Source organism: Antechinus flavipes, chromosome 4 (assembly GCF_016432865.1).
Source record: "Antechinus flavipes isolate AdamAnt ecotype Samford, QLD, Australia chromosome 4, AdamAnt_v2, whole genome shotgun sequence".
NCBI lineage: Eukaryota > Metazoa > Chordata > Mammalia > Dasyuromorphia > Dasyuridae > Antechinus > Antechinus flavipes.
The window spans coordinates 183,436,260-183,460,653 of record NC_067401.1 but is presented as its reverse complement, the minus strand read 5'-3'; the positions used below and the strand labels follow the sequence as shown (position 1 = coordinate 183,460,653).

At 37.4% G+C, this 24,394-nt stretch overlaps 1 protein-coding gene and 1 pseudogene across 2 annotated transcripts in view; one reads left to right on the top strand and one right to left on the bottom strand.

Annotated features, from left to right (window-relative positions):
* Positions 1–20,252, top strand: part of LOC127561418 (zinc finger and SCAN domain-containing protein 12-like) — a 34,096-nt pseudogene extending 13,844 nt beyond the window's left edge.
* Positions 20,253–23,657: 3,405 nt separating this feature from the next.
* LOC127560829 (calponin homology domain-containing protein DDB_G0272472-like) overlaps positions 23,658–24,394 on the bottom strand; it is a 101,851-nt gene continuing 101,114 nt past the window's right edge. For both annotated transcript variants that reach the window (XM_051995703.1, XM_051995704.1), the window contains one exon: positions 23,658–23,909. In XM_051995703.1, the coding sequence (XP_051851663.1) occupies positions 23,775–23,909 (135 nt within the window). In that variant the 3' untranslated portion in view covers positions 23,658–23,774. The remainder of the gene's footprint in view (positions 23,910–24,394) is intronic.

Genomic DNA, 24,394 nt, shown 5'->3' with positions numbered 1-24,394 from the left:
TCCTGTGTGAGTTCTGTGATGTTTAATGAGATGTGAACTCTCACTAAAAGCTTTTCCACACTCATTACATTCATAAGGTTTTTCTCTTGTATGGAGTCTCAAATGTGATATAAGATTTGACTAAAGCTTTTCCCACATACACTTTTCCCACATACATTACAATGGGCTTCTCCCCAGTGTGAACTCTCTGATGTTTAATAAGGAGCAAGCTTTGATTGAAAGCTTTCCCACACTAAATGCAATTGTAGGGCTTCTCCCTAGTGTGGATTCTTTGAAAGCTTTCCTACAATCATTACATTCATAAGGTTTTTTTCCCCTTGTGGATTTTTTGATGTTTAATAAGGTCTGAACTCCAATGGAAGGATTTATTGCATTCATCACATTTGTAAGGTCTATCTAATGTGTGGATTCTGTAAGGAAGAATCAAATTGGAACTCACACTAATGACTTTCCCACATTCATCAAATTTATGAGATTTCTCCCCAGTATGGATTCTTTGATGTCTAATAAGATTAGAGCTCTTAATAAAGAATTTCCCACATTCATCACATTTATGGTCTTTCTCTCCTCCCATTGAAAGTTTTTTTATGAATGATCTTTCTGATTTTCCTGGAAACTTTCTCCTGGGAAGGGGATTTCCCCCTTCCTTTTGTTGTGGGGGGTTTCTTGAAGCTCTTCTAACCTGTTCTCAGTTTCACAAGTTTGTTCAAATTCAAATTCCTAGGGAACATCCACTGTAACTCTTCTTCTTCTTTTTTTTTTTTTTTTCATACAAATACAAATCCATTAGTTTTATTTTGTTAGTACACTGTAACTCTTCTTAAAAACAATGAATGAGGAAGACAAAAGCAAAAATGAAAATAGTCCCTGCCATCAAGGGAGCTCACATTCTACTGATTAAGAAAAGAGAGAATTTAAGAGATACACATAAATAAAAGTAAGACAATTTGAGGAGGGAAGGAACACTAAAAACTAGGAGAATTAAGTATATCTTTGTTGTAGGAGATAATACTTAAGTTGAGCATTGAAGGAGGTGAAAAAGATGAGACTAGTCTGAGGGATAGCCTATGCAGAATGCTGAGAGATATGATTTATTGAATCCCTATTATATTTCAATCAATATTAATCCATTCATTTGGGTTTAACCTCTCTCAGTATCAGTTTCCTTATGTGCAAAATTATTTATCTAAAAATATTAATATTGATAAAATTATTAATAGAATTTACCTCTCAGGTTTATTATGAAAGTCAAATGAGATAAATGTGTGAAGTGCTTTGCAAATCTTAAACTATGATGATGATGCTGATCATCATCATCTTCATTTCTATCACGTGCTTCTCAGACACTTTGTCTTAATCAGATTTCTGAAATTCAGCACCAGCAGAACAATAGGGAAGGGGAAGAAAATGGGACAAGATTTTTATAGAATTACATAGAATTATTCATAAAAATAATCTCAACCATTATGTCTCTTAAGTTCATATGGAACGAAAAGTAAAATGCCTCTAGATACTATGTCAGTAATAACTAAAGGGGCATGCAGAAATCTTACAGTTGATAAGGAAGACACAGGTCTTTGTATTTTCTCAGCACTCAATATTTGTTGAGTTTAACTGAACTGAATAAGGGGATTGATTCACAGACATGTTTCCAGGAGAGCTGGCCCAGGAACAGAGATTCGATGTTAGCTATCTTGTCCTTTACTTATTAAAAAACTCATTTCCTCAGCATCTGAACTTCCAATAATCTTCAACAGCTCCTTCTGCCTATTCTACATTAACAATCTTCCATATATAATAGGCCTCTTTATTTTTTTTCTCTGCTTGGCAATCTTGTATTGCCCCAATTCAAAATAGGCACCTTCTCTAATTTTCTCTTTCCTATCCAGTTCAGTCCTGTCCCTTTTCAAGTAAAATCTACCCCAACTTACAACTTTGACTTCTTTTCTACTGCGCCTTCTGGAATCTTCAGTCTATTTATTGTAAATAAACTTCCCCCAAATCCTTTATCCTCCAAGAAAGTCTATGTTATTTAATAAGTAATCAAAACTAATCCTTCCAAATTATACTCTATCTCTTATCTTTCAGGGATTTAGGGATCTTACTCCATAATTAATTTCTGTCATGCATCTGAACTCCTTTCCTGGGCCAACAGAACTATCCAAATCTCCCCATAATTCATAAAAATTCAACCTTCCCCCAGAACAGCTTAACTCTCCTTATCTTATGATATATCTTAACTGCCAAACTCCTAAAAAAATGGTGCCTCACCAACCCCAGAAGGTTGTGGTCCTTCATTCTAGAAGAGGATCAAAATGGCATCACTATGTTAGGGTCAAGTTATAGTGTGTCCAATCTGATCAGATCAATATGAGCTTGGAGTGCTCTGCCATCTGATCAGATCAATATGAGCTTGGAGTGCTCTGCCACAGGTTGGACACAAATAGTCTAGGGGTAGCTTCTCTAATTTTGTGCATCTAACATTTCATCTGAGCTAATTCAATTCTGCTTTGCTCATAGAACACAGCACCTTCTCTCATGAGGGCATGTCATGGCACAGGGTCCTGTGCCAATGTTCTCATTCATACAATCAATTCTAAAGTTCAAAAAGAATAAGAATTAGACCAGCTAGCAGTAGGCTTTTTTTTTTTTTTAATTTTTGAAGTATTAGGTATTTTGCAGCTAAAAAGCAGATCAGAAAGGGAGGCTAGAAGCAGGAAGACTGATCAAGTAGGAGACTATTTCAATCAATAGAGCAAACTAGAGGTGATCAGGAACAGAATTAGCACATTATTTTATGTAAATGGAGGGAGGGGAACATATATAAGAAATGTAGTGGTAGAATAAACAAGGTTTGTCAGTTGACTGAATGTAAGGGTAAGGAGAGGAGATATGACTCTGTGACTGTAAACTTCAGTGATTTGAAGGATGATGATGCCTTCAACTCTGGTGTTTCCACCAATCTTGCTTTCAAATTTTTGTTGGTACTGTCCTAGACTGAATAAATGAAAAGCAAGTATTAAGCATTAATTCCCAGATCTTCATTCTTTTGACCTTTTTGAAACATCTGACAGTGCTTCAAAGCACTTGGTTTTTGTGACATTGCTCTCTCCTGGTTCTCCTATATGATCACTCTTTATTCCATTGAGTTAACACTAGGATTCTAACATCTCCCTCTTTCTTTTGATTTAGAACATAGGTAGTGGTCATGACCTCCCTGACTTCTCAAGGAGGTGAGAACCCCGCCAAAAGAAGTGAAAACTGTTGGAATCTTTACAAACTGCTAACTCATTAGAATTGATAGATTATTGATCTGATCTTACAAGAAGATATTTTGGGCCAGAACCTGAAACAAGATACTAAGTAGAACTAATTGATATAATGCTTGTGTTCACACCTTTACTCATTGGAGTTCACAAGTATGGGAGTTCACAAAGTTAACTGTAACTTTGTGAATTCACACCTCTCTTGAAGCTCTTGGGGCCAGAGAGCACTATGGGAGAAAACCCATAATCCCATTCTCTCTGGAGAGTCATATAAGCCAGTGAAGAGTGATTCATGAGGATATTTTCCACTTGGCTGGCTGGTGGCAGAAGAAGAGTTTTCAGAGGAAGAAGCTACGAGTCGAGAACTCAGTGAAGATTGAGAAGGCTCTCTCAGAGGCACAACCAGATTCATCTTCATCTCACACCACTGTGGTGGCTAGACTCCTGCACTTCCCCCACTGAGACCAAGCTGGTCTGAAAGACTCACCAGAAAGCTAGCCGAGCCCCAAGTGAAGGAGACAAGAGATTCATTCCATCTTTGTGCTGGCTCTGGAGGCTGAAGAAAGCAGAGGCAGAGGCTGAAGGACAAAACCTTGGGATTTGGAGACATTCGGAGGGAGCTCTTGGAACCAAGCAGAGAGAGAGGCCTCAACTAACCAGGCTATTTTGAAAGGAGGAAACAAAAGTTTGCATTTTTACCAGCTGGCTGCATTTTGGAGTAATTATTGATCTGAACTGATACTAAGGCTGCCTCCAAGAAAACCTCCCCCGGGAAACCTGCACCTCTCCCAGAAGATCACCACAGAAAACACCATAAAAAGAAGGTGATCACACCTTCCCTGACTGCTCAAAAAAGAAGTGAAAACACCATAAAAAGGAGATGGTCACACCCTTGCTGATTTCTCAGGAAGGGAGATGAAAACACCAAAGGAAATAGGAAATCAAATCAGATTAGTGGGTTTCTCAAAGGGCTCATTTGAAACAGGTAATCCATCAATCCATCAATATGGGAGGCATTATACATAATTACATAAGCATATAGCAATATAACACAGGCTAGTAGTAATGTAACAAATAACATGAATCAACATGAGAATTTATACATGTTCATAAGTCCTAGAAATAGTCCCAAAGGAATCCATTGTCCATTAGTTCATGTGCCAGGAATCCAAAGGCACATTGTAAGCTTTGAAGTACTGCAATAGTCTCATCAACAATTTTTCATCTCAAGGAATCCAATGATTCCTGCTGGTTTTCAAGAACTAAAAGAATCTCATCTTGTGTTAGGGAATCCAATGATTCCTGAAGATTTTGTTCTTAGGTCTTCTCCTTTGTTTCTAGATTTTTCTCTTTTCCTGTTTCTCTCTGATGGACAAGGCAGATACAGCTCATTGGCACCTATCTAATTCCTTCTCCATCTGTTTCCTTCTCTATCTGTAGGAATATAAGCAAACTCTTTCTCCCAAGCAGTTAACCTATCTAATTCCCTTCTATTTACTACTTTCTAAATCTCTTCTCATCATCTGGCAATTGCTTTAGAGCTGTTTACACTGGATACTGCCCTGTTGGGTTAATTTGTCTGTATTCTCCCCAACTGTAATACCTTGATGCTATCTCATTGCTTTTCTGTTGGTTGATTATGTAACCTCTTTGTGCCATGTGATTACTTTTAAGCTGATTAATCACATCAGAGTACTCCCCTTCCAAACACTCACTGGGTGTAACCTCAGCTGCCATCATGCCCCACCTGTCTTTTGATTGATACCTTGGGGCTGGGCTCCACCTCTCATTTCCTTGGGTCAATCTACATTCAGAAGCCCAGTGAAAACCTCAGTTGCATTTTGGACATAGGGTTTTGGATTTTTTCTCACCCCGTCTTCTCATTCTATCTCCATATCTACAATGAGCTCTCAAATGTCCAACTTTTCTACACTGAAAACATCCAGCATGGACCACTGATCTCCATCTCCCAGAGGGCTTGAACAGGCAGGGACTTCCCCACTCTGGTTCAAAAATTGAGATTTATAAAACTGAAAGGGATTGTGGAGTGATTGGAGACATTAAATCTCCAATTAAGGGAATTCCCCCTTGAGTAATTTCACTAACTTTTCTCTCTTTAATTTTCTCTTTTTTATTCTTTAAAAAGAAATATTTTCCCTTTAAAATCTTTTACTCATGACTATTTCAGATTTTTAGAACTTTCTTCAGTGAAATGATGTTCATTAGCTGATGTTTAAATCTGTCAATATTTGTATCACTACTCATAAATGAATGAATCAACACAAACATTGTAACTGACTAGGGGCACTTCAGTGTTCTTCAGCTCTAGGATGGCAAATCCCTGGGACACTGAGAACTCCATAAGACCAGGAGAGAATTTTGAAAATGAAAATTGAGGATGAGGATTAGAATTTCAGGCAAGATTTCACACTGCCAAAGCATCATCTCTGTACTGTTGTGCCACAGTTCTCTTTAACTGTCCTGACTCAGTTTCCCTGTACTAGTTTTCCTGCACTAGTCCTGACTGAGTTTCCCTGAATTGTTCTATCTCAGTTTCCTTAACTGTTCTGCCTCATCCCCTTAGTTGTAAAACCCCCTTCTGGTCCATTAAGACTGAGGATCATTTGCTCTAAGGTTGTAAATTGCTAATGTGGGACTCAAGATAAGGGGGAGTTCAGACTTCCTGACTCCTGGCTCCTTCTGCCCTCAAGAATTTATGACACTAGATAAGACTATCCCAGATACCTCATTGACATCTTTACTTCTGTTTATTCAGACGGCCTGACTCTGGCTTTTAGTTTTTTGGGTTTTTTTTGTTTTTTTCCTCTTCAGTACAAATATTTATTTATTTATTTTTAAATAGCTTTTTATTTACAAGTTATATGCATGGGTAATTTTATAGCATTGACAATTGCCAAACCTTTTGTTCCAATTTTTCCCCTTCTTCCCCCCATCCCCTCCCCAGATGGCAGGATGACCAGTAGATGTTAAATATATTAAAGTATAAATTAGATACACAATAAGTATACATGACCAAACTGTTATTTTGCTGTACAAAAAGAATCGGACTCTGAAATATTGTACAATTCGCCTGTGAAGGAAATCCAAAATGCGGGCAGGCAAATTCAATGTAATGGTTCTTAGTCATCTCCCAGAGTTCTTTCCCTGGGTGTAGCTGGTTCAGTTCATTACTGTTCCATTGGAACTGATTTGGTTCATCTCATTGCTGAAGATGGCCAGGTCCATCATAATTGATCATCATATAATATTGTTGAAGTATATAATGTTGAAGTATATAATGATCTCCTGGTCCTACCATTTCACTCAGCATCAGTTCGTGTAAGTCTCTCCAGGCCTTTCTGAAATCATCCTGTTGGTCATTTCTTACTGAACAATAATATTCCATAATATTCATATACCACAATTTATTTAGCCATTCTCCAGTTGATGGGGATCCCTCAGTTTCCAGTTTCTGGCCACTACAGAGAGGGCTGCCACAAACATTCGTGCACATACAGATCCCTTTCCCTTCTTTATGATCTCTTTGAAATATAAGCCTGACTCTGGCTTTTAGTAAGAACTTATAGCCTTCCCCCATCCTGGCAGAACCAAATGGGTCTGTGAAGAAGTTTCCCATTTTTGCCCCCTTCTTTGTTTGTAAAAGGTATTTAAGGACTTGGGATTCTCCCATTCATCACTGGACACTTTGAGACAAGAGTCCTGTCCAGTCAATTATGCTCTCCAATTAATAAAACATTAAAAACTCTCTAATCTCTCTCCTGCGTCAGTTTCTCCAGCACTACAATACTAGAGAATGTTTCCGACAGTTATTCTGGCAGTTTTGCTACCAAGAGACCTCAGGGCCTTGAGAGGCTCTGAGCAGACTCAGGGAGCTCTGCCACCAGTGGCTAAGACTAGAGATACACACGAAGGAGAAAATCTTGGAGTTTCTGGTACTGGAGCAATTTCTAACCATTTTACCTGAAGAGCTTCAGACCTAGGTGTGGGAACATCATCCACAGAGTGGAGAGGAGGCAGTGACTATGCTGGAGGTTTTGGAGAGAGAACTTGATGAGCCAGAACAGCAGTGGGTGGGAAGTGGGAGATGTGTGAGAATTTTTGTTCATTTTGTGGATCAACAGGGGTGTGTATTTGCAGTTATCACCCAAAAAAGCTGTCTATATACTTTGGTGCACTCAAAATTTATACTAGATGTATTATGGCAAAGTGCTAATGTGAACGGTCCCTTTCCTCTCCATGGTTTTCTTTCTAAACTGAGTATTTGCTACCTCTACTTTTCAGCTCTAAGCAAATGCAGTTACCATGGAGAAAACAAGCAGGGAAGGGGTCCTGTTGCTTCAGTGTAGAAATTCAAAAGCCATGAAAAGTTGAAGTTCTATTTTTGTATTGCTCCAGCTATTCTTAACTGATGGTATTCAGTACAGGAGAACCAATTACAATTGGAGAGATGAGATAAGAAAGCAGTGGTGAGAAGGGGGTGGGTTGGGAGGAGTTGTTGCTTAACAGTACTTCTAATACCATTCTAAACTATTCCTTTACTCTATATCTCATATGATTAGCAACAATGAAGCAGAACCATTGCTAGAGTACCTAGCAACAAGAATGCTATGTACCTTGCACATAATGCCCCATTTGCCTAGGCAACAAGTCTTGTGCAAACCTGATCCTTGTGGTCTTTGGCTGGTTGGATCTCAGTCAGCTCACTCTTGGGAATGGATGTTGAGGCCTCGGGTGTGAGTTCTGTTTCATTGGCTACAGCTCCAGACATGGCAGGACAGACATCGAGCATGCACCAAATAGAGATTGCCCCCACTGTCTCAGGAGTTGGGCTCCTGGATACACAAGCTAAACACATACTTGTTGTTGGGGCATGTTGGCAGGGCCAGGTGAGAGGGATATAAGAACAGGACAGCAGAGGAAAAGAGAGGAAGCAGAGGGAAAGACAAGATGATGTAACCAAGCAATAAAACTTCTCTAACTGCATCAGTGGTGTCAGAACTGCTCTGTTGTATCCAGAGACTTCTGTCTTCCGAAGGTTGTAGAGGCGCCAATAATTGTGGCTAAGTGCTCAGACTCCAGCTGGTGTCAGCAGGTCTGCACTAGCTGGAGACCCCAACAAACCATTATTTCTTCTACTTCCAAAACAATGGCCCATACAATCCCAGAACCTAAAGGCAGTTTAGAAATTGATCTCTTTTGTAGAAGCCAGGTCTTCCAGCTCTTCATCTAGTGCTATTTCTGCCTCACTGTAGCTCTTTTCTTGTTCTATTGCCTCTCCCATACCACTTAGCTGGATGATCTTCCTCTCCTCTTTCTCTTCATTCATTAAATCATTCATTCATTATTTAATGCCTGCTCTTTGTTTAGCACCATGGACAATATGAGTATTAAGCTGTGATTGTAAGCTCCTAAAAGGCAATAATATCTTTTTTCTTTTTTATCTCTAGTGCCTGGAACAATGACTTTCTTAAGGAAATTAATTGAGGAATTTACAATCTAATTTGAAAGAGGAAACATAACATGAAAATTAACAGGCCAAGGCAACATATGATCAAAGCCAATTAGTACAGACAATTTTGAAGAAATTTAGAGTTCAGTGTGTCTGGAGTGCTGGACTATAATAAAGGAGAGAAATTTTCTTAAGATCTTGAAGTTAGATGTCATTAGAGGGATTATTCTTTTCCAATTCTTTTTCTTTCCTACCTTGTCTCTTGAGCCACTCCCCAAGACAGCAAGCAAACTGATATGTTATACATCATATAGGTTAACATATCCCATATGAGTCATGTTGGGAAAGAAAAATCAGAACAAAAGAGAAAAACAACAACAAAAAGTGAAAATGGTATGCTTCAATCCAAATTCAATCTCCAAAGTTCTTTCTCTGGATAAATATGGCATTTTCTATCTAAATTCTATTGAAATTTTCTTGAAACACTATATTGCTGAGAAGAGGTAAATCTATTATAATTGATCCTCACACAATCTTGTTGTTACTGTGTACAATTTCTTTTCCAGGTTCTGTTCACAGTACTCAGCATCAGTTTACAACTTTTTCAGGTTGTAGCCCACTCTTTTATCCACTATGCCATATTAGGTCATATCCCTAAAAGAGAAGAATTTTACCTTTTTTTAAAAAAGGTATTTGTGAATGCCCACAATGGCATTCACTATTCTTGTGAATACCCTTGTTAATGCTCAATCTGCATTCACTATTGCCAGTCTCTCCTAATTCTCAGGCCCTCAGAGAAATCTCCAGTCACTATCTTTTGCAGTTCTTAAGCCAAGCTTACCTCTTGCCTAAAAGAACTCAACCAATTGTATCTGTTCTTAGGGAATAGTTGAGAAATTACAAGCAGGAGGAAAGAAAATATCTCAAGAAACCAGCATCTCTGGTCCCAAATTTTCTCCAGCAGTTTTATTAGTTTGGATGTAGTCTAAGGGAAAACAAACCTTTCCCTATCCTTCTTTTCCTAGCCATGTGTAAGCATTAATGGCATTTACACATCTATAAGTATGGCATTCATTGAGAACTTACAAGTTCTCTTACAAAAACTCTTACAAGGATTTTCAGGTCTCTCATTCATTTAACTCAAATAAATATTTAGTGCTTATTACATCTAAAATGCTGCTCAAGGTACTGAGAGATAATACAAAGATGATTAAAATGTTGACTCTGTCTTTAAGAAGATTCTATCTAATTGGTTACTCTTGCTCCACCTTGAGTTGGGCTCATTAGTGTCTAGAGAAAGGTGGTGAAAAAGATATAGAGTGTTGATTGTTCTCCAGAACTCCTCTTCCAATTTGTATATGAAGGAGAAAAGGCTGTAGACATAATCTAAACTCTTTTCAGAGCATACCTAGAGGTTGCTTCAATCCTTCATGATCCTTTTATACATCTCTTCAGTGACCCTAATTTGGGTTGTTACCTGAAGTTGAGAACCAAAGCTTTAAATAGTAGGGAGCCATTAATTTTTTTAGAAGTGGAATGACCAAAAGAAATTAAGTGTAGAGCCTGTTCATAGGAATGCCAAATATAAGGCTATTGAAGAAACCCATTTGTAAATTGATGAACATCTAAAAATAGGCTAGTGGCAGTGGTGAGAGGGGAGATAAAGACTCAACAAAGGGATATTCTGAGTGAAGAATCACAGCACTTGATAAATTATTTATATGGATGATTTCAAATTTTTTTTTTTTTTTAAAGGCAATAGGTGTTAATTGGTGCCTAGGATCATACAATTAGTAAGTGTCTGAGGCAGGATTTGAACTCAGCATCAGTATTCTATTCACTGTGCCACCTAATTGTCCCATGACTTCAAATCATGAATCCTTAATAAACATAGAGAAGTCATTAGGGAAAGAATGATTTAAGCATATTGGTAATGGCAATAAATTAGCCAGGGGCTACCCAGTGGAATTCATAGCAAATCTTCTACTTCACTTCTCTAGAAGCCAGGTGGTACATTAGATAGAATGTTGAATTTAGGATTCAGAAAGACCTGAGTTCTGTGAGAAAAGTTGGGTTTCCAGAGTGTTGCAAGTTTTGAGGTAGTATGAAATTGGGACTGTGGGTACCATTAACCAAAAAGTTTTCAGAATGTGAGAGATTAAGGAAGATGAATATTCATAGAACAATTAAGTAATCAATAGAAGCCTTGAAAAAACAAGAAATTGGGGGGAAGGGGGGAGTAAGAAGGCACAGGTGGATTCAGCCAATCAGAAAGAATCTTGTGGTTTTGAGAAAACCACAAATTTAAGATAATAGTCCATCCAGCCCAAACTAGTTGGGGTCAATGATCTGACTTGACCAACGCAGGGGTCCTCAAATTTTTTAAATAGAGGGCCAGTTCACTGTCCCTTAGACTGTTGGAGGGCCGGACTAGAGTAAAAACAAAAACTTTGTTTTGTGGGCCTTTAAATAAAGAAACTTCATAGCTCTGGGTGAGGGGGATAATTGTCCTCAGCTGCCACAACTGGCCCACAGGCCATAGTTTGAGGATCCCTGCTGGGCCAGAGTATAGTTTTCCTGTTGTCTTTGAACATGGGATGTATGATGGGGGGGCATGTTTTATTCATATTAAGGGGGAAACATGTAGTGGGTGTATCAGAAAGACTATAACCTGGACAAAACAAACCAATCCCTTCTCTAAAGAGAGGAACTATGTCACATGAGTAAGTATAAATGTTCCCCCATTTCTGTACTCACTACTCTGTCTTCCGCAAGAGGAGGGGGGCCCCATTTCTGGCTAGGAACGTCAAAACAATTTTTAAAGATTTTTCTTTAATAAATTTTCCTTGATATTGTTATGCCACAGTTCTCTTTAACTGTCCTGACTCAGTTTCCTTGTACAAGTTTCCCTTGTTTCAGTCTCCCTAATTACTCCCCTAAGCTGTAAATCTCCCTCTGGTCCATTAAGGCTGAGGACCAATTACTCTAAGATTATCAAATGTTAACCCAAGCAAGATAAACAAGAGAGTAGACCCTCCTGATTATTTTCTGTCCTCAAGAATTTATTATATCCCTCTAAAATATTCCAAGATATTTCACTGACATCTTTATCTCTGGGTATTCAGACATCCTGTCTCTGGGTTTTTTTTTTGGTTTATGGCCTTTTCTAGTTTGATAGGGGCTTTCCAGCTCTTTCCTGCTTCTTTGTCTCCAAAAAGTACATAAAGGTTAGAAATTCTCCCATTCAGCACTGGATAATTTGAGATGAGAATCCTGTCCAGTCAATCTTACTTTACCATTAATAAAATATTAAAAACTCTCTAATCTCTCTCCTGCCTCAGTTTCTCTGGCATTACAATATCTGATTTTCAGTGTCAAGAATGTTATTTCTAACAGTTCAGATCCTGCCTCAGACACTAATTGTAGCCTTATTATCTGGAGAAAATTACTTAATTTTTCATATTCAGTTTACTCATCCATAAAATGGAGGATATAATAGCCTAATAATAGGGTTGTTGTGAATATTAAATGAAATAATATTTGCACAATGCTTTGTAAACTTAAAATGCCATATGAGTCAACTATAATAACATGTCTCAAGTGAAGTTCTACTCAAGAAATGAACAGATGATGATAGAACAAGAAAGAGAGACAGAAAAAGAGTGAAAGAGGGAGGGAAGAATGAGAAAAAGGGAGAGAGAAATAGTTTTTTAAAAATATAAAGCTTTATATTTTTAAAACACACACAGAGATAGTTTTCAATATTTCATCTCTAAAAAAACTTGTGTTCCATATTTTTCCCTCCCTTCCTCCATCCCCTTCCCTAGATGGCAAGTAATTCAATCTATGTTAAATATATTAAATTCAATATATGTTAATATATTCAATTCTTCTATACACATTTCCACAATTATCATGCTGCACAAGAAAAATCAAATCAAAAAGGAAGAAAAATGAGAAAGAAAACAAACCGCAAACAAGCAACAATAACAAAAAAAGTGAAAATACTATGTTGCGATCCACACTCAGTCCCTACAGTCCTCCCTCTGGGTGTAGATGGATCTCTTCATCATAAGACCATTGGAACTGGTCTGAATTACCTCACTGTTGAAAAGAACCTCATATGTCAGAATTGAACATTGCATAATCTTCTTGTAGCGGTGTACAATGTGAGAGAAATGGTGAAAATAGAGATAAGGAAAGGTGTGAGACCTTGTGGTTTATTACTTTAATCTTAGATCTTAAATTGGATCATAGACCTATAGCTGGAAGAGATCCTTCTCCCCTCATTTTTGACCAAGGTTACAAAGTAGGAAATGTCAGAGGTGGAATTTGAACCAAAAGCTTTTGACTGCAGATATCTTCAAGATAAGAGGCACAACCATCTTCTAGAAATGTCCTGGTAGATGTGGATTTGGGAATTTAAGTAGAGAAAGTATGGGGCAACCATTGTGTGGAGTGTGCTAGAGAAATTCTCTTCTTTAATTCTTTTTTCCCCCATATTTTTTCCATATTCTCCCCTATTTTTTTCCTCTTCTCTTTCCTCAGTTTCTTCCTATCATTTTTCTTCTCTCCCCTTTTTCCCTTTCTCCTCTTTTCTCTATTGCTCCATGACTCTTTAGCTTTAATTTCTTTCCTCGCCTTTTCTGTTTCTCTAAAATACATTCAAACACATACTTTTTAAAGGATTGCTATTCTTTCCTCTTCATCCTCAACATATCCCTACCAAATTTTGTGAAAGAGAAATATAATTTCACTGAGATGGTAAAATACAAGACATTTTGAAAAGCATTAAGATCAGTGACCAAAGGAAAATTCAGTTTCAGGTTCTTTTACTCTTTGATTTGGGAAAGAGAAAGAGACATTTAATGTTACAGGATTTCAGATTTGAAAGGGCAAATTCAGAGGCAAACAGGTTCCTAAACAGGACACCTTGATTCAACATACCCAAAAGATCATCATCCACCCTTTATTTATCTGAAGATTTTAAAGAGGAGAAACCCAACACTTCCTAAAACCACTCATTCTACTTGAGGATGGCGCTAATTGTTAAGAGAATAAATGCCTGTTTCCCACTTCCTCTCATTGCTCTTAATTTTGCCCTCTGGGGCCAATCAGAACAAGTCCAATCCTTTTTCCACCTGCCAATGCTTCAGTTACTTGAAGTCAATGATCATACAGCTGCTAAGTCTTTTGCTGATATAAATCCTCACTTTCTTTAATTGATCCACATATGTCATGAACTTGAGATTCTTGGCCTTCTTGGTTTTCTTTCTCAGTATGGTTTTCAACTTATTGCTTATTCCTTTTTAAGGGTCAATGCAAGACACTGTGGGGAGTACAAACATCATTAAGGCATGATTTCTGATGTTAAGAAGCTTATAGTCTGGTATGAGAAATAATATATATATATTGTAAATTGTAATACAATTAAAAATATAATGAATGCCATCTTAAAAATAAAATGCTGTAAAAACACAGAGGAGAGGAAAATAGCCATTGTCAGAGAAAACACTATGGAGGCAGTGACATTTGAACTTGGCCTGGAAAATGAGTGGGATTCTGATGGAGGTAATAGGGAAGAAATATTCCAGGTGAAGGAAATGGTATGAAAAAAAAAAAAAAAAAGATGAGAAAGGACAAAGCATTATTTTTTCTTCTCCCTATTTTGGATAATGTGAAATTGTTAATTTCTGTTCCAAAAATGATTATCTCACAAGCCCAACTTAATCTAATTGTCCCTAAGACTCAGCATGTACACAAGGACAGGAAATATCTTTGAGGGAAGTGATATCTCTAGAAAAACCATCACAATCTTTGAGTGTCTCTCTCTGGCCTGTGGCAGCTCAGTTCAAATATGAATCACCAGAACCTCAATCCCAATATGAGAGAGATTGAGGAGATTTCTGTTTATTTACTTTGTATTTATTTCCATGTATACACATTTTCTCTCCCCTCATTTCTCAATTAGAACATTAGCTCTTAAAGAATAGGAATTTTTTGAATCCCCAATGCCTATCACAGTGTACAAAGCATTTGGCCGGTGCTTAATAAATGCTTGTTGAATGGAGGAATTGATTTACCTCTGGAGAATAGTGAGGGGAAAGTTACCCAGAAGGATTTTATTGTTCTAAATAGATTTTGTTCCCCCTTTCTTATTATGCTAAAAGGGTTTTCTCTATTTTCCTTTTCCCTCAGGTCTCAGCCTTGATGTGTATTCTTCCTTCCTTCATCCATTCTTAAGACTTAATCCATACTTAAGACTTGGAGTTCATTAAATTCATTAATGTTCATTAAATTCAGTGCTCCTATCTTCTATCCAACCAGGTCATCACTACCATATCATGACATAATTATCATCTTTGACTTTGCCCTTTCAAAGTTTTTTCTTTTAAAAAAATGATAAAAATGTTTTAATATGTTATTGGGCAAATATCATATAAAAATGTCTTCACAACTTAAAAACATCTGTGATTTCATTAACGTGTTTATATTCATCATGAAAATAGATTGTGAAAATAGGTAACCCTTTAGTAAACACTCTCATGGTGCTAGAGTAACCCCTCTTCAAAAAAATCATCACTCAGTGGTATTCCTTCTGGTAATCAATTTCTCTGATTTTAATTATTTTGATCCTTGGATGACCAACATAGTTCCTTTCTAGGGCCATATTCAAGGCCTTTCCAACATGGTAGAACCTGACAGAGCTTGAAAAATTTCATCAACACTTTTAATGAGTCCATAATTCATATATTTTTAACTCTTAACAAATTCTTCTCAAGAATATAAATATATCATTATGCATACAATCTGGCTTTTGGCTTTGACAACAAGATTATTGCATGTGGAAATCTTGCAGAGATGGTTGCCATTTAGTTTACCCAGAATTGACCAACTTCTAGGATTCTTTCCATGGTCTTCAATTTTTTCTCTAGTGTTTTGGTTTTTATATTTTTAAAATACCTTTTTATTTTTAAAGTATATGCATAGTTTTCAACATTTACCCTTGCAAATCTGATTTTTTTTCCCTCCCTTCTGCTCATCCTTTCCCCTAGATGGCAAGTAACCCAATATATGTTAAACATGTACAATTCTTCTAGACACATTTCTGCATTTATCATGCTACACAAGAAAAATCTATTCAAAAAGGAAAAAAGATAAGAAAACAAAGTTTTTTCTTATCATATTGAACTGCTTTTTGGTTTGATGGGTCATAGAATGGAAAGAATACTGCATATGGAATTCAAATCCTAGTGTTGCTACTAAATACCTTTTATTAACAGGCAAATCACTGAGACTGAGCCCCAGTTTCTTCATCTGTAAAATGAAGAGTAGCATGTTTAACCTTGAAATCCTCTCAGCCCTAAATATATAATCCCATTGCTTTAGTCAAGATATGTTTTCTCTGCATTACTTTGTTTCATCCTTTATTTCACATATGACTGGTAATTGTTTACCATTATCAACTACAATATTTTTGGTGGTGTTCTCTTCTTTTTTTATAATATATGATGGTTCTCTGGGAGCAGGTTTCTCGGGAAGGTTTTCTGGAGGCAGCCTTAGTTTCAATTCTTAATAATAATCACCCCAAATACAGCCAGGAGTTAAAATCCAATCTTTTATTGTCTCTTCCAAAATAGCCCGGTTAGTTTTCTTAAAGGCCTATCTACTTCCTTGGTTCCAAGAACCCTTGTGGCTAGTCCTTTGCTTCTAGCTCTGCCAGCCTCAGCCTCTAGCTTAACTCCAACTCCTGGCAATCTTAAGAACTGACTGACTGAAGCTCTTTTTATGCTCTCTTAGAGGTGTAAACTCAAAGGTTGACTCCTCCTCTGAGAGTGGGATTATGGGAGGTGTGAATTCACAAAGTTAAAAAGTTAACTTTGTGTATCTCCCGTACTTGTGAACTCCAATGTATGAGCTCTAATGTGTAAACTCTCTTAAAGGTGTGAGCTCTAATGTGTGACCTCTAATGTGTAAACTCTTAAAGGTGCAAACCCAAGCACACAAGCATTGCTTCCATCAATTCCATTGAGTTATCACCTTGTTTCAAGTTCTGGCTCATAACAATTTTTCTTATTCAGAATCCTCACAGTTCATCTCCAGAATCAATACTAAGTAAAAAAGAAGTAATACTAAGAAATGAGAGACTATAAAAGTCTTCCTTAATATATTTGTATTTTATATGCAAAAAATTAAATGAAATGAGTTTGACTGCCATGATTCCTTAAATCATAAAGGTGGGAAATCACACAATAAATCATCTCAGTTGAACCTTTTTCCTCTCCTCCCCTTTACCTCTTACCTTCCTGCTCTCTGGTTAGTTTTCATTTATAGTATAGAAAGAATTACTTGCAATTCCTTAGCTTTAAATCACCTTCAACTAATAAGTTCCCTTTCTGGTACCTTCTGATTAATCTTCCTACTGCATATTTTAAAGAAATAATGCAGACAAGCCATAGATATCTGGTTCAAGTTTATTGTATCAAGACCTGCATTGGCAGAAGTTTCCCTATTCAGTAGTTCAATGAAATAGTCCTATATTTTTCTTCCCTTGCAGTTTGCTTCCCAGCACAAGGGAAAAGTGTCTTTAGCTCTATTTTTTTTATAGTTTCAGCATGATGAGACCAGAAGTGAATATGAAAAGTTGACCTCAAACCTGAAAAAGTATGAAGAAATGGAAACAATCAAGGAAACATCTGGGAAACTTAATAAAGGAATTCCCACAGGTTATGAATCTGAAGAAATCTGTGAACAGCAGGCGGGCAAAATAGAAGATGATCCCTGTGGATATCCTCCAGGGAATAAACAATCTAAATGTGATGAAAATAGAATAAACTTCACTAAAAGCACAGATATTATTGAAAATAAGAGAATTTGTTATGGGGAGAAACTTTTTCAGTGTGACGAGTGTGGGAAAACCTTTAGTCAAAACTCTTTGACTTACTGAACATCAAAGAACCCATACTAGAGACAGACCCTACAAATGTGAAGAATGTGGAAAAAGTTTTTTGTGGGAGAATTGTGCTTATTCGACATAGAATAATCCATAAGGGGAGAAAACCTATAAATGTAATGAGTGTGGGAAAGCTTTTAGTCAGTGGTCAGCCCTAACTCAACATTAGAGACTTCATACTGGAGAGAAACATTATCATTATAATGTGGGAAAAGCCGTTAGTCAGAAAGCAGATTTTTTCATCACCTCAAAATCCACGCTAGAGACAAACCCCATCATTATAGTCAGTGAAATAAAAGCTTTAGTCGCTGTTCAATCCTTGTTCAACATATCAAGGAGTTCATACAGGAGAGAAACCTTATGAGTGCAATGAGTGTGGGAAAGCCTTTGTTTACAATTCATCCCTTGTTTCACATCAAGAAATCCATCACAAAGAAAAATGCTATCAGTGTAATGAATATGGGAAAGCCTTTAGTCAAAGTGGCCTTATTCAGCATCAGAGAACCCATACTGGGTGAGAAACCCTATAAATGTGATGTGTGTGGGAAAGCATTCATTCAAAAGACAAGCCTTATAGAACATCAAAGAATTCACACTGGAGAGAGACCCTATAAATGTGATCAATGTGGAAAAGCTTTTACTCAGAAATCAGTCTTTACATCAAAGAATTTACACTGGAAAAAGACCTTATAAATGTGATGAATGTGGTAATGCTTTTCGTGGGATTACTAGTCTGATTCAACTCCAGAGAATACATACTGGGGAGAAGCCACATGAGTATGATGAGTGTGGGAAAGCCTTCTGACAGAGGTCAGACGTAGTAAACATCAGAGCATACACATTAGAAGTAGGTCATATAAATGCAACCAATGTGAAAAGACTGTTGAGTCAAAAAAAAAAAAAATGTTGTCATAACTCAATGCTTACCCAACATCAAAAATCTGTCTCTTTGTAATGACTATAGGAAAATTCCATCAACGTTTAGCATTAGGGCAGTTACAGTGGAGTAGTTTCCAAAAAAGATTAGAGTAAAAATTTCCATCACCATTCTTATAAATAGTATATATTTAAATAAAAGTGCTATTTGGATCAAGAGGTATGAGACATGATGATCCCTTGTCCTTGAGGATCTCTGAAAAGACACAACATATCTAAAACAGTATAAGAGTTTCAAAGTTGTTTTAATTATGTGAGTAGGAAAAATAAATGCAATGGGAATTCAAAAGATGAAAAGTACATTGAAATTGTGGGTGTCAGGAGTGGCTTCATAGAGAAGGTGGGGCTTGAGCTAGATTTTAAAAGCTGAATAAGATTTTAGATAGATGGAATTGAAGTGAGAACTACTATGCTCAAGGGAAATTATATGAGCTAAAGTGAAGAAACAGCATGTACACAGGATTTTGGAGGCAACAAGTATACCAGTTTAAAATAATCAGAGATTTGCCTTCAGCTACAGCTTCCCTTCAGATTAGATTTATTTGTAATAGTATGGAATAGGCCATTTTGAAGTAATGAATCTCTACATGTATGTAGTTGGACATTTTCCTAATTTGCTTGGAAGGACTAGATAAATATGGTCACTAGGCTAGATAATCTGATTCTATCCTAATGGTACCCTAATAAATATAGAATAACATCCATATTCCTTTGCCTGACCTTCAAAGGCTCACCACAAAATCACTCTCCCCTAATATCATAATTATTTGTAATCTGAGGGAAGTTGTAGTCCAAGGCATATGTCCTGAGTAAATTATTATGGAGGTGAGAAGGGGAAGACATTACAATGATCCCTTCCACGTCTCAACTGTACATATAATTTCCTCAGGTAGCCTGTAAGCTCCTTGAAAATAGGAACTGTATAATTTCCGTCTCTGTATCCCCAGTATTTAGTCCAGTTCCTAATAACACAGCAGTGAACTCTATTATAGTTAGTCAAATGTAGTTGATTAGACAGGGAAGATGTAATAGAGAAAGCCCTTGATTTAAGTTTTAAAGGATGGATATAAATTAATAACTCTCTTGAGTCCATCATACCTTTAATCTTGCTACCCTTGCTCCCTGACTCCACCCAACTGGGAGAAATTAGCTTTCCTGAAAACTGGAAAGAAAGAGTGGCTTATTCTGTCTCAATGACACCCTAGACTCTAAGGCTACTTAACACTTTTATTAAAGATGAGAACTTTTTGCTCCTAGCATTTTCTCTCCTATCTTCTTGATTGGCATTCTATGCCCTTGCCAGCAAGTAATTCCTTAACTATCTTCAGCTGTGGAGCTCTGTGGGCAGTAGGAGCACTCAGTATTGTTAGGTGGACTATCAGCATTCTTAAAGGAGCTCACAGATGGGACCTGATGCATTTTCTGCAAAAATCCCCATTCCCAGATATCATCTCAACCCTGGATGACACCCCATTTTTAATCTGCTCCTAAGATCTGTTTTCTCTAGGTTTCAAGCTTTGGATTTTCAACTGCCCTTCAGCCTGGAGAACATGGGATGACTGACTGGGACAAACACTCAGATGCCCTGCTGCCATTTTCAGACTTCACACCTCCCCTCCTGGCATGAACCCCCAAATGATCTCTACAACCATTTGCCAGCTCAAAGCAATTATGGAAGAAGAGAACTTCATCCTTTATCTGAAATGAATTTGGGGGTGACTGCTTGAGGGGGGAATGACTAGGAGAGCCCTGAAACTCTCTTTCTCTCTGACTTTGGGGAGGAATGCTAAGCTCTTCCCCGAGAGACCTGCCCCAGAGAATCAAGATAAAGTGGTTTTCATTCTGTTATCTGGGTGGGACTGGTTGAATCCAGGACCACTCCTAATTCTATTGAGTTGGAAATTAGCTCAGAGACACTCATTCAATTGCAAGATTCCCTATTCTGATTCCAGCTCAAACTGCTCCCAGCCCCCATCAAGAGCTGTCCCCAAACTTCTAGCCAAGGCTTCAATTATAAAAAGAGACAATTTGGGGCTCACTCCTTGCAGAGGATCTAACATGCCATGCCAAAGGAACCTCTCTCTCCCCTTGGCATAAGCTGCAACCCTTTGCCCGCTGAAATGATAGTCTCTTTCAGCGTTAGTCCCTCTTTATCTTTATCTATTTCCCTAACAAGACCTTATTAACTTTCTCTGCTAAGATAAGATTTTTCTGCTAAAAACTTTATATCCCTCTGTCAGGACTTTGCCACCAAGGAATTCAGTCTTTCTATTCATGTGTAGCAAAGGCTGACTTCCCAGTGCCAATAGTAAACTTTTTGCCATTCTAGTTTTTCAGGTTTGTAAATTCCTTTATGAAGGACCTCTGCACTGACCAAAGGGCTTCCCACAACTCTCTGCCCTGTGCCAATCCTAGGGGAATCAAGGGGACCCTGCGCTGAACCTCATCATTTGGGGATACAACCCCAAACCCCTTCAATATGACTAAAGTGTCTAAATAATGACAAGATTATAATAAAAATGGCAGCTTAGATTTCTATGCTGCTTTAATATTGACAAAGCATTTTCCTTGCCACTTCCCTGTATTATAAATGCTTTTGAGACCATGTTAGAGAGGAAGAAAGCAGTGAAACAACTTGCCAAAGGACTTGATGACCACAAAGTTCCCTTCTAGTCTAGCATTGAGTGAGTTTATGAAATCAGACTTTATATTACTATGAATCTTTCAAATTATTTATTTGTTGTGAAAAATCACATTCAAGCTTTACATACTTGACATTGATTAGTTGTTTAAGATGAATTAATTTCTGATCAAGGCCTAGTTTTCTGCCTCTGGGCTTTTTGCTCATGCCATTCTTTTCTCCTGAATTGACTTGTTCAATTCTTCCAAGTTAATCCATCCTGTCAATGTCTTACCCATTTTTTAAGAACCAAAGCAAATGCCATTTTGTCTATGGAGCCTTCCCTGATCCCTACAATTGGAAATACCCTTTCCTCTTTCTCTCACTTCCTGAAGTTGTGCGTGTGTGTGTGTGTGTGTGTGTGTGTGTATGCATAAGCATGTTTGCATGTAGAAACTATTTAAGTGGTATGTGTGCTGCTAAGTGGCATAGTGGGTAGAAAGGCAGGCTTGGAATTCGAGGTATCTGAGTTCAACTCTGGCCTTAGACACTTACTAGCTGTGTGACTGTGGGCAAGTTATTTAACCCTGTGTGCTGCCTCAGTTTCCTCATCTGTAAAATGAACTGGAAAAGGAAATAGCAAACTCCTCCAGTATCTTGCCAAGAAAATCCTATATGGATCATGAACAATCAGAGAAATAGAAACAGCTAAACAATAGGATATGTGTAGGTATTTGTATTTTATCTCCTCTCAGACTCTTCTTTGTACCTCCTTTCCTTTAGGGATACCTGGGCCCAATGCTTTGTACTCTGAGTCAGGTGCTGATAAATAGTACAGATAAACATTTGACAAATGAATGAATGGATGGATGAATGAATGAATGAAGTCACAATCACCCACTTCAAACTGAATTTAAACTTCAATAAGTTCATATCATGATTACATTACATGGAATAGAATTATATTACAGTAATACATGGATACATTATATTATATTTCCATGCCTCTCTGTTTGTTTTGCTGCTTTTGCTCCCACAGACTTCTGATTTCTTTTAAATTCCCCTTTCTAGATCATTAGCCTTTTAATTGACTATAGCTCTTCAATAACTAGGGATTCCTGTATTATGGCACCTCGATGGCTTCTCAGAGTAAACTGGAGGCACTGAGATTCAGAAGTATGTTCTATATTAACTTGAAGGCTCTGATTGATTGAAATAAGATAGGATGAAATTTAACATTACTAAAAGAAGAAAAATCCCATCTCTTCAGCAGGAATATTGTGTTCAGGTGATTAAGGCCAATATACCATCAGTTCCTAGTATATTATTTCCTGACTCATAGCAGTGGTCTCCAAAGTGGAAGCAGTGGTGTAATCCCAAGGATAATGCAAACAACTAAACTATGGGTTAGAAATTAGGTTACTTCCCACTTTCATTTCTCCAATTTCCTGCTACATGAAAGCTACCAATTTTAGTTATTGAATTGAGCAGGTGTCATTGGGAAAATTCCTACCTACCCTCCCCAGTATACCCAATCCTCTTCCCCCCTAATCTCCTACTCCACATCATTTTATGACTTAAGCAGAGGCTCTTGGATAAGTAGATTCTGTGTTCTGGGGCAACAATTGATGAGTAAGAATCTTATTTTCCCACTTTTAAAATTCTGAGTGGGAAAGTTGCATAGAATGAGCAGGCACCAATAAACTATTCCAAATTACGAAAATTCTTACAAGACCTAATTCCCCATCCAATCTGTCCTTTTCTCAAATTTCATTATTACTAACAAAGATTCCACCATTCTTCCAGTCATTCAGGTTCACAACCTTAGTATCACCTTTGACTCTTCACATTATCACATTTAATTTATTGCCAAATCTTGTTTCTAACTCCACATCTCTCCTATCTGTCTGTCTACTCACACAGCCATCATTCTACTTCAGGTCTTCATTATCCCTTCTTGGACTATGCAGTCGTTTCCTAATTGTCTCCTTATCTCATTCCTCTTCTGTCTCTAACTTATCTTCCACAATGCTGCCAAAGTGATTTTTCTAAAGCTCAGGTCTTATTTCTCTATTCTGGGAATTCCAGTAGGAGCAAATATTGTTTTGTTCTTATCTAATCCTTTTAAAAATTATACTTATACTTTTTAAATGGGTTGTATGCTATAAATGATTATCAATAGTAATACATAGATATATAATTTAAAACATAAATAATTATAAACATATTCAAGGTGCATGTTCAAAGTTTTATTTATTTTTTTTACAATAAGAGCATACAATCAAAAATGTTTGGAAACCATCACTTAGGAAGTTACTTCTAAGGCATGAAAAACCATGTTCCCCTCCCTCCCAGTTTTCTGACATTTAAAGTAGATGATGTCACATTGGAGAGTAATATCACTTGCTAGAGAATAATCACATACACAACATTTATTCATAGCTATATTTATAACTGAGATCTTTTCCCCCATGTTAGGACTGTTGTGTATTGGAAGTTTATTCTTCTCTTTAGAATCTGAGTTTACTTTCATATCCCAAGAGAATCCCTAAGGGAATTCCCAAGGGAAAAACCTATGAGCACCTCCACCAGAGGGTCATCAGATTCATGTCCATTGGATACATGATTCCAACTTTTCTTCAGGTTCATGAAGGGAGAAATATTCTGGGAAAAAAACAGACCATCTCCATCAGTTCCTTAGCCCAGTTACTATATCAGAGACTGCAGGGAATTTCCTCTTGAGCAAGTCTGAGACTCTATCTCAGTTGTGGTGAGTTATGCTCCCAATGGGAAGGCTCATTTGCTCTGTATTGTCTGGCTTATATTCTCCTCTATATGCTCTGATAGGCTAGTGATTTTCATTGCCTTAGGACTACCACCCAGGACTCCAACCTGGATCTAAACAAGGGCAAAGAAAGAGTGTCCTGCCTCAGTGCTAGCAAAGAGATTCTTGTAATCTCCTAATCAGTTGTTTGAGCTCCTTACGATCTGTGGGCTGAGAGCTCAGGAAGCAGTTATTTCTGTTGATGATTCAGTCCAAGACCTGCTTCTGGTTTGTGGGGGTTCAATCTGTGCTGGCATGGCTTGGCTAGACTGTGCTCCACTGTCACCCAGGTATGATAAGACTTTTTCTGCTGACCTTCTAAGTT